Genomic DNA, 16,131 nt, shown 5'->3' with positions numbered 1-16,131 from the left:
CTGACTTTCACTTAGGTCATGATCTCGCGGTTCGTGGGTTCGAGCCCCGCGTCGGGCTCTGTGCTGACTGCCAGCTCAGAGCTTGGAGCCTGTTTCAGAGTCTGTGACTCCCTCTCTCTCTTACCCTCCCCTGCTCACGCTGTCTCTCTCTCTCTCTCTCCTAGAAATAAAAACATTAAAAAAAAATTTTTTTTTTAAATTAAAAAAAAAAAAAGCATCTGACTTTGGCTTAGGTCACAATCACAAGTTTCATGAGTTTGAGCCCCACATCAGGCTCTCTGCTGTCAGTATGGAGTCTGCTTCAGATACTCTGCTCCCCCCTCCACCTCTGGCCCTCACCCTCTCATGTTTGCACGCGCTCTCTCTCTCAATAAAAAATTAATTAAAAAAATTTTTTTAAATTATTCAACCTTCTCATTTAGCTCCCCTCACCTTTTCAAGAGATTTTACTTGCCTTTTTTTTTTTTTCCAGTTGATCAGAAGAGACACTTAAAATGCACTTCTGAGCTCTTGACTACATAATATGTACCGCACTATTACTTTCCTCTTGAGCATTCGGACTTTTCTATTTCAACCTGGACAGACTGCTTTCTGGCTCTTCTGTATGGCTACTACATTGCAATTAGGTTGCAATTCTAAGTTGGTTCTACCATTTCTTTTATTCTCATGATTTTTCTTAGATTCTTTATTTTGCTGAGTATACTACCAATTAAGTTTTTTAGAAAGTACGTCTAAATATGGTCTACAGAGCACATTCAACATCAACCGGGAAATTTGAGAAATTAAAATTCTGATAATGAAAACATTATGCCAAAGAGACAGCTATACTCCCATGTTTAGAGCATTATTTATAATAAAAGTAGATATAAAAATGGTTGAAGTGTCTATCAATAGATGGATGAGGAAATTATGGAATATATAAAAAATGAGATTATACTCAGCTATAAAAAAGGAGGAAATTCTGCCATTTGTGACAAAATAGATGGACTTTCCAGGGCTTTATGCTAAGTGAAATAAGTCAGAGAAAGGCAAATACTACAAAATTTCAAAATTAAAAAAAAGAACAATCCCACAGGGGGGAAAAAAAAAGAGAGAGACAGATCAGATTTGTAGTTACCAAAAGCAGTGAGTTGGGGAGGGAGGGAGAACAAAAAGAATGTGGTCAAAAGGTACAAACTCCGAGTTATAAGATATGCAAGTGCTAGGGATATAATACACAACCGGATGATTATAGCTAACACTGCTGTATGATACAGAGGAAAGTAGTAAATCCCAAGAGTTCTCATCACAAAGAAAAAAATTTCTTTATCTTTTTATCTACATGAAGTGATGGGCGTTAACTAAACTTATTTCATGATATATGTAAGTCAAGTCATTAAGCTGTATACATATTAACCTTACACAGTTCTACATGTCAAATACATTTCAATAAAATTGGGGGGGGAATGCAAATTCTCAGAACTGACTCCAGTCCCATACTGAAGCAGAATTCAGGGATTGGGAGGGGTGGAGAAAGCAGCCATTGCTGTTTTGAAAAATGTTCCAGGTGATTTTAATGCACCCTAAAGTTTGATAACCACTAGTCTAGAAATTTTATTGGACCCCATTTGTCAATGTTCTTAATTAACGTGCAGATGGATAATCTTTTTCTTTTTCCTCAGTGGACTAAGGACTCTAAGAAGCAATGAGGAACCATGAAGCAACACATATATTACTACCTCTATTAGGAATCTTTTCTTCCAATCACTGAAACTAAACAACTAATATTCTGTATTTTTTTGTTTTGTAATTTCTGTATTTTTTTGTTTTTATTCTGGCTAAAGTGTAAAACCAAGATTTCATTTAAAGGAGAATAGGGGTCCTGGGTGGCTAAGTTGGTTGAGCATTCATGTCTTGGTTTTGGGTCAGATCATGATCTCATTGTTGGAGTTAGGGCCCTGTATCAGGCTCCATGCTGACAGCACAGTACATGCTTAGGATTCTCTCTCTTCCTCTCTCTCTGCTCCTCCCCCACTTGTGCTTGCTCTCTCAAAATATTTTTTTATATAGATTCTTTTTTTGTAACGTTTTATTTCTGAGAGAGAGCGTGAGCAAAATTTATTTTTTTTTAAATAAAGGAGAATAGGGACACCTGGGTGGCTCAGTCGGCTGGGCATCCGACTTCCGCTCAGGTCATGATCTCACGGTTCGTGGGTTCGAGCCCCATGTCAGGCTCTGTGCTAACAGCTAGCTCGGAGCCTGGAGCCTGCTTCGGATTCTGTGTCTCCCTCTCTCTGACCCTCCCCTGCTCACGCGGTCTCTCCCTCCCTCTCTCAGAAATAAGTAAAACATTAAAAAAATTAAGAAGTAAATAATTTTTTTAAAAAATTAAGGAGAATAAACTGGGATGCCTGTGTAGCTGAGTTAATTAAGCATCCAACTTCAGCCAGGTCATGATCTTGCAGTACATGAGTTCCAGCCCTGCATGGGGCTCTCTGCTGTCAGCACAGAGCAGGCTTCAGATCCTCTGTCCCCCTCCCTCTTTGCCCCTACCCCACCTACACGCATGTGCACATGCTCCTGCTGTCTCTCTCAAAAATAAATATTAAAAATAGTATTTAAACAGAATAAACTGAGTATGCCGGGTCAATTTCCAAATTCCACCTCATAAACAATTTAAAAAATTTTTTTAAGTTTACTTATTTATTTCTGAGAGAGTAAGAAAGGGAGGGGCAGAGAGTGAGGAAGACAGAAGAGCCCAAACAGGCTCTGCATTGTCAGCACACTGTCAGCACAGACCCCATCACTTAACTGAGCCCCCCAGGTTCTCCTCATAAACAATTTTAAATTTTCTTATTTCCACAAGAAAGAATAATTCTTCTCTTAAATTTCTCTGAAACCCCACTGGTCTAATACCCGTTAGTTCCATTTAGCTGACAACCACTTGAGATGTTCCAACTATAATGTGTTACAAATAATATGCCACAACTACAAAACATAACCAGATATCAGGGAATTGTATAATTGTATCAAAAGAGGGTAAAATAGTTTATCAGTAATATTATACTATCATGCTGAAAAACTATATTAGATCAAATAAAATGTGATTTAAAAAATCAATTTCACTCATGACCTGAGCCGAAGTCAGACACTCGACTGACTGAGCTATCCAGGCGCCCCAATTTCACCTCTTTTATCCCCTTTAGAAAAGAGGCTACTAGGGGTGCCTGGCAGTAGAAGACCATGCTACTCCTGAACTCAGGGTCATGAGTTCGAACCCCATGTTGGGTGTAGGGATTACTTTAAAAAAAAAAAAAAAAAAAAGGAGTCTACTAGAAAACTTACAATATATGTAGCTCACATTCCATTTCATGTTCTGAGTCTCACTGAGGATGGATTATTGAGGATAGTGTTCAGTGTGCTGGCAGGAGACCCCACTAGGTGAGGAATCATACACCTAGGAACCAAGCCTTTTAACAACTAGTCTAGCAGAACTTTAGGGACCTTGATAGAATTTCACCGTTCAAATACACTCTTCTGAAAAATGGTAGTCTTTATCCAAGTATTAAGCATTTGCCAAACTTTGTTAACGTTTTAAAGTTTTTAATGTTTTCTTTTTTTGGGGGGGGAGGGGGAGAGAGAGAGAGAGAAAGAATGAATATGAGTGGGGGAGTGGCAGTCAGAGAGGGAGACACAGAATTCAAAGCAGGCCCCAGGTTCTGAGCTGGCTGACGCAGGGCTTGAACTCACAAACTGTGAGATCAGGACCTCAATTGAAGTCAGATGCTTACCCAACTGAGCCACCCAGGCACCCCTGCCAAACTCTTATTATACAAATGAACTTAAAAATATGGTCAGGGAAGAAATTTAAATGTGGGCAAAAGGCTGGGCATGAAGGGCCAGAAAAGGCAGCAATAAATGACTCACCAAACCAATCAGGATCTCAATCAGCCCACAAAGTGCCTGTGAGAGAGTAGCTGACTGTAGTCCTGTTTTTGGCTACAAACCCATGTTTGCAGAAAACATCATATTATGAGCACTGTCTCTCAAAGCAGAAGCCAGAATCACTGTCCCAACAACGTCTTCTGCAGCTAGAATGCAGGCATGTGATCAAAGCTTCCCAAATTAGACACACTGCATGAAATTTGGACTCAGAAGGGAGCAACATGAGGTAGCAGGAACCACAACCTCCACTTTCTGGTGAGAGTGGAGGAATATGGCAGAAATGGAGCAGGACAGCATAGATCCCAATGAGAGACTGTGGTTGGGTAAGGACCTGGGTCTGGGAGTACGGCAGAAAGTCTCTGCCAAAACAAGACAGCAAGGTGACCTGAGTCCTATTCCTGGATGCACAGCCTCCAAGACCCATTCTCTGGCCCTCCCACACATTCCCTGAGTTAACTGCTATCCTTCAATTTTTTCTGAACAAACGAGGGGATGAAGGGGAATGCAGGGGAACGCGTCTAATATTTGTAACTAAATACCAATACCCAGATGGATACAGAAAGTATCACACCAAGCTGAAAACTTTAAAACAGTATTTACCTTGGGAAAGGGGGTTGTTTAAAAGGGTATTAGAGATTTGAACTGCATCTGTTAACAGTTTATGTATTAAAAGAAAAAAGGGATAAAAAATGACATATTACCAACAGTGTGAGAATCCTTATTTACAAATGTTTGGATACTTTCAAAAGTCTGAAAGGCAACTGCGGCCTTAGGTAGGAATGGCATTAATGAGAAGTGGAAAAAGAAAACAACATCAGCTAGTGTTCATTTATTGAGGATTACTATGTGCCAGACAATGTGCTTATAACCTAGTGTTTGATGTAATCCTCAAAGTAACTACAACATAAATTCTTTTATTTTCAGGAAATGGACTCTATGTGGTTAGATCACTTGCCTAGGATGACACATCTAAAGTAGCTGAGGCAGACTGAACTCTTTGTCTCAGAGCCAAGTCTGGCTCTTGATTAATTTTCCTCATTCCCAGTAGCTCACACTAGGATGAGGGCTTAGGGACCATCCAGCATGGAGGAAATGTGCAACAAGAAGAAAAAGAGAAAAGAGGGACAAAAGCTGAAATGACAAAAGGGGAAGAGATGCACTTTGAGCCACTGAAGGCTTGAGATCTTTACTGCTAGCACCAAAAGAAGCAAGTGATGAGACGTCTCCTTCCTCAAAGAATCCTTCACTTTGTGAGGCCCATTTGGCCAACAAGTCTTGTATGAAGCCCTGTATAAAGGCAGAGAAGAAACAAGCAATTCTATGGGTGGTAAGTGAAACCCGACCCCCGGGATTCACCATCAGAAGTCCTTCTCTCTGGCAAATGCATTTAACTTCAAGTGGATGCTTTAGGAAGCACCCAACTCAAGAGGGCTCTTGAAAGGGAAGATCCAAATGAATCTCTTTCACTCAGCTCAGGCTGACCTAACCAGGAACAGGAAGCTTGGGCCTTTCCTAGTATTGTACATTGTCAAGGCATTTACATGGGAGCTCTTGTTTTTGCCTTCAGAGAGTACCTCCTTATCTTAAATAGATGTAGGATACTGTGATGTAATAAATATGTATTTTGGTCTCTCTGGTTCCTGGCTTAAGCTCCCAAAACCTTTGTTAATTTCCTAAGTGATAATAAAAGTGCCAGGAGCATCTTGTGTTCTAATGAGACAACTCTTAGAGGGCTCCTGAATGGAGGCTGGTCACTGCTAAGACCAAACCATGATTAAAACTTGGTACTTTCAGGGGTGCCTGGGTGGCTCAGTTGGTTAAGTGGCCAACTTCAGCTCAGGTCATGATCTCACAGTTCATGGATTTGAGCCCCACATGGGCCTCTGTGCTGACAGCCCAAGAGCCTGGAGCCTACTTTCAATTCTGTCACCCTCTCTCTGCCCCTCCTCCACTCACACTCTGTCTCTCTTGAAAATAAATAAAACATTAAGAAAAAAACTTTTTAAAAAGCTTGGAACTTTCAGCCTCACACTCCACTCTCTAAAGAAGAGGGGCTAGGGAGCGCCTGGGTGGCTCAGTTGGGTAAGCGTCTGACTTCAGCTCAGGTCATGATCTCACGGTTCGTGGGTTTGAGTCCCACGTGGGTTTGAGTCCCACGTTGGGCCCTGTGCTGACAGCTAGCTTAGAGCCTGGAGGCTGCTTCAGATTCTGTATCTCCCTCTCTCTCTGACCCTCCCCTGCTCACGCCGTCTCTCTCTCAGAAAGAAAAACATTTAAAAAAAATAGAGGGGCTAGGAATTGATTTACTAATGGATCATACACATGTGCTGTAGGCTCCATAAAAATCCCAAAAATATGGGGTTCAGGGAACTGTGTTGATAAATACATTCACGTACATGCCAGGAGGGTGGTGTACCCCAACTCCATAGGGACAGAAGCGCCTCTATGTCTTTATCTGGTTGTTCATCTGTATCCTCTATTTCATCATTTATTACACAATATACCAGTAAACATGTTTCCCTGAGCTCTGTGAATTGTTCTAACCAATTATGAAACCTGAGGAGGGGCAGTGAGAACCCCAATTGATAGCTGATCAATCAGAAGTACAGATGATAACCTGATGTATTATCATAACCTATGGTGTCTGAGCTGGGGGGCAATCTTGTAGAACTGATCCCTTAACTTGTAGGACCTTATGCTAATTCCAGGTAGACGGTGTCAGACTGAATTGTAGGACAGCCAGCTGGTGTCGGAGAATTGGTCAATATGGGAAAAAAACCCACACTTTTGGTAGTCTGAAGAGTATGTCAGTAATAGAGAGTAAAGGAACACAGTAAGACTTATTCAGATAGCTACTCTTCTAATTAACATGCACCTCTGTCTCCCACTAATTCACTAAAACTATTCTAAGGATGTAATTACTTTGTTGTTGTTGTGTTTTTTTTTTAAAATGTTTTTATTTATTTCTGAGAGAGAGAGAAACAGCGAGAGCAGGGGAGGGTCAGAGAGAGAGGGAGACACAGAATCTGAACCAGGCTCCAGGCTCTGAGCTAGCTGTCAGCACACAGCCCGACACGGGGCTCGACCCCTCGAACTGTGAGATCATGACCTGAGCCGAAGTCGGACGCTTAACCGACTGAGCGTCCAACTTTGGCTCAGGTCATGATCTTATGGTTCATGGGTTTGAGCCCGGTGTCAGGCTCTGTGCTGACAGCTCAAAGCCTGGAGCCTGCTTCAGATTCTTTCTCTCTCTCTCTCTCTCTCTCTCTCTGACCCTCCCCTGCTCATGCTGTCTCTGTCTCTCAGAAATAAAACATTAAAAATTTTTTAATTAAAAAATAAAAAAATTAATGCCTATCTGGCTTAAGTCAGTTATTGATGAAAATATATTAGTTTTCTAAAACTTTTTTTCATGTTTGTTTATTTTTGAGAGGTGGGGGAAGGGCAGAGAGAGAGGGAGACACAGAATCTGAGGCAGGCTCCAGGCTCTGAGCTGTCAGCACAGAGCCCTATGCAGGGCTTGAACTTCCAAACCATGAAATCATGACCTGAGCCAAAGTTGGTCACTTAATTCACTGCGCCACCCAAATGCCCCTTCCTTAAGAGGCTTTAATTTAAAACTTATGAAAAGGAAAGAAAGATTAGTCTCAAGAAAGGTAAACTAGGAATAACTACTGTTTGGTCCAAGAAAGTCTGGCTAAAAGATCACTTTTAATTTTAAAGAGGCGAAGAAAACTACTCTTGCATATATCACATACCACAATCCCTATCTCAGCAACTTGGATGACAGAAATTTGTGATAAGATTTTTAGGACCACTTGAATAAGGCAAAAAATGCTCAAGGAAGAAATTTTTGTAAGAAGAAATATATACTAATAACTTGAATTAAAAATGATAACCTATGTGGGGAAGAGAACCACACAAAAAAAGATACCCTAATAAGTTGGCCAAAATGTAATATCACAAAAAAATGTATCAAAAGAACACTGACAGTTATTATTAAAATTATATTATTATGCCTCTAACTTGCTGATCAAGCTAATGTTCTGAGATATTTAAATACAGTAATATTTTGTTGAAGACTGTGTGCACAAGTGAGTGAGAGGCAAAGAAAGAGAGGAAAAAGAGAGAGAGATGGAAAGAGAGAGAGGAAAAGAGAGAGAGAGGGAAAAAGAGAGGGAAAAGTTGGGGGTAGAGGGGTGAGCTCACCCTAATGGGACTCAAACTCGCTAACTAGTGAGATCATGACCTGAGTGGAAATCAGATGCTTAATGACTGAGCCACCCAGGTGCCCAAAGTTATTTTTATGCAGGGGTTCCCTGAGACCTGAAAATTATTTCAAATAAGGTACTCCTTCAGGGTAAAAAAGATTGGGTAAAGCTATCTCAGAGTTTACTTTCTTCTTTAGGAAGGCTTTCCACAATCTAGAATCACAAAAATTTTCTATACTGTCTTTTAATGGTTTTATTGTTTCATGTTTATCTCTTTAACCCATCTGGATTGTATTAGGAGAGGTATCTGACTTTATTTCCAAGAGTAGTAGACTGACTGTCTTACTCCACTAATAGAATACATCCTTTCCCCGCCTATTAGGAGAGCTGCCTTCATACTATACTTGGTACCTACCACAGCTGACCCTTGAAGAACACGGGGCTAGGGGCCCCAACTCCTTTGCAACCAGAAATCGACCTATAAAACTTTTGACTCCTGAGAAACTTAACTATTAATAGCCTACTATTGACTAGAAGCCTTATTGATAACTAAAACCATCAATTAACACATTTTGTTTACTTTCATTATATATTCTTATAACAAACTAGAGAAAAAAATGTTATTAAGAAAATCCTAAGATACATTTCCAGTACTATACTGTATTTATCAAAAAAAACTTTGTGTAGTTGAAACCTATGTTGTTCAAGGGTCAACTATACTCATAATACATGCAGACATATGTATGCAAATGTGTGTTATAAACCCTTGGTCAAGTCCCAACCTGTGGGAGTCTGAGGCTGCCCCAGGGGAGAATTTTGCTTTGTATCCTTCACTTCTTGGCTTACAGCACCCTGAGAACTGTTCCACCTTCTCTAAAAGCTCTCTTTTACATGAATGCTTCTCTTGCCTGATTCTGTTTGCTTCCTCTCTCAGCAATTTCTCAGGTTTAGTGTTTTTTTTTATTTCAGAGAGAGCCAGTCACATGAGCAGGGGAGACTAGCAGAGGAGGAGAGAGATAATCTTAAACTCCATGCTGACACAGGGCTCGATCCCACAACCCCAGGATCATGACCTGAGCTGAAATCAAGAGTCAGACACTCAACAAACTGAGCCACCCACGTGCCCCAGATTTAGTGGTTTTTTGATGGCACTTGTTTTTTCCAACACTTTTTAAAAAATATCTTTTGGGGCGCCTGGGTGGCTTAGTCGGTTGGGCGTCCGGCTTTCGCTTAGGTCATGATCTCGCAGTTCGTGGGTTCGAGCCCCGCGCCGGGCTCTGTGCTGACTGCCCGCTCAGAGCCTGGAGCCTATTTCAGAGTCTGTGTCTCCCTCTCTCTCTGACTCTCCCCTGCTCACGCTGTGTGTGTGTGTCTCTCTCTCTCTCTCTCCTAGAAATAAATAAAAATATTAAAAAAAAAAATCTTTTAAGTTGCTTAGAATGGAGAAAATGTGTGTTCTTATGAGTCCAACATATTAAAACTGTTTCATGGATTATCATTTACACTTCTTTTATTTACAGGGTTTTAGGAAAAGATAATGAAGTTAACAGGTGGCCTCAATCAGCCATCTTGAACATAAAGTCTCAAACACTTATAAACTCAAATTCCAAACCATTTTTCTCCCCTTCCTTTTTTTTTTTTTTTTTTAACGTTTACTTATTTTGAGAGTGAGAGAAAGAGTGAGTGCGAGCAGGGGATGGGCAGAGAGAGGGGAAGGCGAGAGAGAATTCCAAGCAGGCTCCGTGATGTCAATGCAGAGCCTGATGCAGGGCGTGATCCCACAAACCATGAAATTGTGACCTGAGCTAAAATCAAGTTGGACGCTAAATTGACTAAGTCACCCAGGTGCCCACTACCTTCCTTTTTTCTTAAAGCCAAGTTCTACATGCATATGGGGCTTGAACTCATGATCCCAAGGATCAAGAGTTGCATGCTCCTCATGCTCTACCAAACTTAGCCAGCCAGATGCCCCATTCCAAACTGTTTTAATCTTACGAAAAAGGAAGTCCAAGCTGTAAATAACAGAATAATTTCTTGAACCAAAAAGCCAGGCTTCTCTTATCTACCTTTCCTGTACCCTTCCTTCCTTACAAGAAATGGAATAAATAATGACTGCATTCCTCCGTGTGCCAGATGTTTTCTAGTCTCATTCAGTCTCACTAAATATTATCCCTATTTAGCACATGAAAAATCTAGGGCTGAAGAATTTTAAATCATGTCAATGAATAGGAGGTCAAGCCAGATTTAAACCCAAGAATAGAACTCGAGAGCCCATGTCCTTCCAATCTACCTGCCTGCATCCCTAAGGAGCAAAGGGGTCACAGTCCTTCTATCTTACCAGACACACCTCTCCACATTCCTGCCCCTCTGTCATAGTCTACTCCCTTTCCAATTTCTTGGTGGAAAAAGCATTTGAGGGCAAAATGAAATAGAACCACAATAGACAATAGCAAAAAAGCAGCATTTATAAATGGAGCACACTTTTAGTTTCATATGAGGAACCCCTAAAGAGGCACTTTTAAATTTTTAGCAAATTTATTAGTTTCTCCTCTTTCTGTAAGCTCATTATTAATAAGCATTATTTCTTGAGTGATATAACAGTAAATGAAGACCTAGAAATCTACAAGTGACCTGAGTCATGGAACCATACAACTAAATGAAGATCACTAAAATAGATCACATCCATTTTAAAATAAGTTCCAAATGTCATGCTTTTAAGTAATAAGCCCCTCCTATGTTCTTGATCTGCTCAAGGTGACAGACAAAAATGAAGCTTCAGTTACACACACCTGTGTCAAATCCCAAGTCCAATCCCAGAAGACCTCTAATTTCTGTACTGTTCAATTCTCCAAAGCAAATGGCAAATATCTACAGTCTTTTCGGGTTATGATAGCTGCAAAAATATTTTTAGTCTGTACTGTACATGAAAGCCATTGTGTTCAATAAAATGTTTCAAAAAACAGACTATTCCCCTTAGTGAAAATAACTATGGATGTTTGTACATAGAGGTGACATTCCTACTAACCAAAACCCTGATGGCAAATAAAATCTACTGAATAGGATGCACCTCAATATCTCCCTTTTACCTGAACCTGCTGTGGCTGTTGAACCTGAATCTGCTGTTCTTGTTGAGTTTGTGGCTGAACACTGGTGGTGACTGGACAGGCAAGTTCAAGCAAAGACCCAGCCACTTCGGTGCTGTCTGTATAAATGCAGTTCCCACCCTGTTGGTACACCATGGTAGTGGTAGCTGTCTGCTGGAACTCCTGAAGGGCTTCCGGCCCCTTAGAGGCTAGTGAGTCCAGAAATTCCTTCATCCTGTGCTGCGGGACAGACCGCGCCTTTACTCGGATGTACTCTTCAAAGGAAATGGTGTTCTCCAGAGAATTATTCATATTGCAGAGTCCTTAGGGTTCCTAGGAATAAAAAAAATGATCAGAAGTCAAAATTATGCTATTGTTTTCATATTTTGAAATGCACACAGCCATCAATCACTCTTGCATCAGAGTGGAATATTCAGGGCAGCTGTATACAGGAATCCAAAATACAGTAATTTATTGTACCACCTAATTTTTTTTAGTTAACAGTGTTTAAAAGTTGCTTCTATAAACATTTCTTAAACTATCACACTGAAAACAAAAAACAAAGGCATGCGTCACAGTACTAGATGAAACAGACTGAAAACACACTCTCTACCCAGCAATAGGCCAATGCCATTTTCTCTGCAGAGCCAAGCATTAGACAATAAAAGTCACATGCAAAACTATTCTGTGACCATCACAGAGAGGATAACCAAGGAAGCTAAGAGCAGGGATTTCTACTGACATGTTCAATTTCCACTGCCAACTACTATGTCCTATAGTGAAGAATACATATGCACCTAGCTGTAAGCAAGACCCGAGAGAAAGGGGATATATACTTCATATCCCACCAGAAACACCAAAAATCCCAGTTTGCCAGATATTGCTCACATTCTTTTGTAGCATAGCTTACTGGTCAGAAGCATGGGTTTTGGAGCTAGCTTGCCCAGGTTCAAATTCCAGCTCAATCTCTCCTTAGCTCTAAAACTTGCCTAGACAAGTTAGTTAACTTTAGTTTTTCCTATGTATAAAACGGGGATACATGAAATAGTACTTACCTTACAGAGTTGACATGAAGATTAAATATAGAACATTTAGAAAATGTACCTGACAGGGTGCCTGGGTGGCTCAGTCGGTTAAGCGTCCGACTTCAGCTCAGGTCAGGATCTCATGGTTCATGGGATTGAGCCCCATGTCAGGCTCTGTGCTGACAGCCAGCTCAGAGCCTGGAGCCTATTTCAGATTCTGTATCTCCCTCTCTCTCTGACCCTCATCTGCTCGTGCTGTCTCTCTCACTCAGAAATAAATAAAAAACATTAAAAAAAAAAAAAAAAGACATGGGGCGCCTGGATGGCTTAGTCGGTTAAGCGTCCGACTTTCGCTTAGGTCATGATCTCGCGGTTTGTGGGTTCGAACCCCGCGTCGGGCTCTGTGCTGACTGCCAGCTCAGAGCCTGGAGCCTGTTTCAGTCTGTGACTCCCTCTCTCTCTGACCCTCGCCTGCTCATGCTGTCTCCCTCTCTCCTAGAAATAAATAAATTTAAAAAACATTAAAAAATTAAAAAAAAAGACAGACATAGACAACACTAGGTAAGTACTAACTAATGTTAAAATTAGTGGGTGAAGCTGAATAGCACTTTAAATAACTAAGTCACTCCTAAAATTCAGAAATCAATTCTGCAAATTTTTTATCAGGGTATTTACCCCAAGAATTAATCTGCAGGGGTGGATAGTAATTCTCAATTACCTGGGGGACAACCATGCAATCTATCTATGGAGTGTTAGTGGCCTGCCACTGCTGCTTTCATATCATTCCGTCCCCCCTGGATCAGAACCACCTCCAGAACAAAAGCAGAAGCCGGATATGAGTGTCACACAAACCAAGTGAACATTTTTGCCAGACTCTATCAATGGCAAGTGGACAACTTATTTGTTTCCCTGAGCCATCAAGGAAAGGCTAGAAGACTAGAAAAGCATCAACACGAGAAATATCAGTCTCTCTTTCACTGCCCAGATGTTCTGCCTTATGTTACAGATATAAGGCATATGGGTAATCATCTCATCTCTTCCACCTGGCTCTAAATTCCTGGCACCCAAGACTGAGTCCTGATCCTCTCAGAATGGCTGACACATGGTAGGTGCCTCATATGTATACCTATGCATGTATGTGTATGTGTGTATACATATATGTTACATTTCAACTCAATGTAGAACAAAAAGGATTATGGCTCTTTGTTCTTGTAACATCTATAACTTAAAACCATAAATGTTCAGCTTTCTCCTGGTAATTAGTCAGTATATACCCTGGGAAAAGGACCTATATATCCAAGATAAGTGTGAGACCAAAGAATACCTATGATCCTTATGCTATTAAGTTACTAACATTGGCAACATTTCTGTGGGGCACTTTTTTTCCCTCAATGTTTATTTATTTGAGAGAGAGAAGGAGAGGGAGGAAGGAAGCAGGGGAGGGCAGAGAGAGAGAGAGAGAAAGATGGAGACACAGAATCTGAAGCAGACTCCAGGCTCTGAGCTGTCAGCAGAGCCTGATGTGGGGCTCAACCTCACAGACTGCGAGATCATGACCTGAGCCAAAATCAGACCTTAACCGACTGAGCCATCCAGGCACCCCTGTGGGACACTCTTAGTATACAAGTTTTATTTGGGTGCTTTCCTTACAGAATTGACACAACAATAAATCTTTTATAATGATGCATATAATACACTGTAAATATATTTCTCCATAAATAAAGTACAGCACATACACCTTGTCCTGCCTAAAATCAAACCTTAGGCCACTACTCTGAGGAGAGCCTCTATTTCTCAGGACACCCCAAACACAATAGAGTGCAAGGAACAGCAAGCACAGGCCAGGTGACTGCAAGGTTAAAGCCTTTGTTGAAGGCCTCTAATCGCCTTTTTTTTTTTAATTTTTTTTTTTATAATGTTTTTATTTATTTCTAGGAGAGAGAGAGAGAGACAGCGTGAGCAGGGGAGGGTCAGAAAGAGAGGGAGTCACAGACTCTGAAACAGGCTCCAGGCTCTGAGCTGGCAGTCAGCACAGAGCCTGACGCAGGGCTCGAACCCACGAACCGTGAGATCATGACCCAAGCGAAAGTCAGACGCTTAACCGACTAAGCCACCCAGGCGCCCCGGCCTCTAATCTTCTTAAATACAACTCTTTGTCCCCTTCCAACTTCTCTTCTCAACTACTTGCCTTGCTCATTCTCCTTTCTCTCCGCTGTTATAGAGGTCTGCTTTAAGACTTCAAAATTAAGCTCTCAACAATGGCCATAGCACAAGTGAGTAAGAACATCACCAAGGCCAAACACCCCATCCTTCTGTTACCTGTTCAGAGCAGGCCATTCCACTGTAGGTGACCCACAATCATACACCACACTAACACCGTTATATGTCAAATCTCCCTTGTGATAATAGCATCATGACTAGGATTTCTCTCTGAAGAAAGCATCTCTCATAATACAGACCTAACAACATCACAAAATTCACAACATGTGACTCTAAATACCTAATCACATCTACCCTTCTACTCAAAAAGGGACAAAGGAGAGCTACATGAACTGCAATTAACTGGTTCTGTACCATGCTACTACATATTTCAGTTTTCCACCTCCATTATAAAAGAATGGCAGACGGGCGCCTGGGTGGCTTAGTCGGTTAAGCGTCCGACTTTCTCTTAGGTCATGATCTCGCGGTTTGTGGGTTCCCGCGTCGGGCTCTGTGCTGACTGCCAGCTCAGAGCCTGGAGCCTGTTTCAGAGTCTGTGACTCCCTCTCTCTCTGACCCTCCCCTGCTCACGCGGTCTCTCTCTCTCTCTCTCTCTCTCCCCCCAAGAAATAAATAAAACATTTAAAAAAAAAAAAAAAGAATGGCAGAGATCAACTGAAATTTGTATTTTCCCAAATTTATTTTCTTCAATAATTACATTCCCATAAAATACTGACCCTGCTTGAATTCTGAAGACTGTCTGCACTGGAATCACTGATACTGTGTCAAAGCAGTCATTAAAAAAATATGGGTAACCATGGGGCAAAACCTTTTTTTGTCTCAAATCTGGGAGAAAATAAATACAAACAAACACAACAACAAAAAAAATTGCAAATTAAGTTTATAGAATCAGAAAACTTTCACACAAATATTGCTTGGTAAAGGCAGTCTCTAGAATCTTCCTAGTGACTTATTTTCCTTCACTCTTTCGGGTTTCAGTAATTGGGAGGCTTAAAATTCATCTAAAGTCTAATATTAAATATAAAGAAGAACTGCACCAACTTCTTTTCCTAGAAATAAGTTTCCTTCAGTTTTCAGGGTAGAATTACACCTGGTTTTTTGATTTTTGTTTCCTGGGGGGCGAGGGGGACTGTAAAAGTAACATCCATTTTCTAGGACAAAATATTCAAACAGTACAGAAAAATGGAGGAAAAAAACAAGAAAACAAAACAGCTAAGTATGCTTTATCTACCAATTTGAAACACTGACCTGTCCTTCAGGAAAGGTAAGTTTAGAGCATTTAAACCACCTTCCTCTCACCAACACCTGCCAATCTCATTGTTATTTTTGCCATGTTCACTTCCATAGCTTTAAACCTTCCATAGCTTTATCTGTAGACTTATTAATTTTAGAGTATCTCCAGATTTCCCACTAAGATGAGGAAATTAAAGTGCCATATCCTTTTCTTTAATAAAAAAATTGTTTTTTTATTTGAGAGAGAGAGAGCACAAGGGGGGGTAGAGAGACAGAGGGAGAGAGACTACGAAGCAGGCTCCATGCTCAGCTGGACACGGGGCTTGATTTCATAACCATGAACTGAGCCAAAATCAGGAGTGAAAAACTCAACAGACTGAGGCACCCCCTCACCACATCCTCTATTTCTGACAAGCATTTAGCAAAGTTGAGTAT

At 40.9% G+C, this 16,131-nt stretch overlaps 1 protein-coding gene across 4 annotated transcripts in view; it reads right to left on the bottom strand.

Annotated features, from left to right (window-relative positions):
* The window catches only part of QRICH1 (glutamine rich 1), a 52,490-nt gene that overhangs the window by 30,160 nt on the left and 6,199 nt on the right, over positions 1–16,131 (bottom strand). For 3 of the 4 annotated variants that reach the window (XM_039228005.1, XM_039228004.1, XM_039228003.1), the window contains one exon: positions 11,222–11,551. In XM_039228005.1, coding sequence (XP_039083936.1) covers positions 11,222–11,530 — 309 coding nt within the window. In that variant the 5' untranslated portion in view covers positions 11,531–11,551. Of the gene's footprint in view, positions 1–11,221; positions 11,552–15,179; positions 15,263–16,131 lie in introns of those variants that run through there. The other variant, XM_039228001.1, reaches the window with a different exon arrangement.

This window comes from Hyaena hyaena, unplaced genomic scaffold (genome assembly GCF_003009895.1).
Source record: "Hyaena hyaena isolate Hyena2069 unplaced genomic scaffold, ASM300989v1 scaffold_30, whole genome shotgun sequence".
Classification (NCBI taxonomy): domain Eukaryota; kingdom Metazoa; phylum Chordata; class Mammalia; order Carnivora; family Hyaenidae; genus Hyaena; species Hyaena hyaena.
Note: the sequence above shows the minus strand (reverse complement) of the source record. Positions and strands in the feature narration are given on the sequence as shown.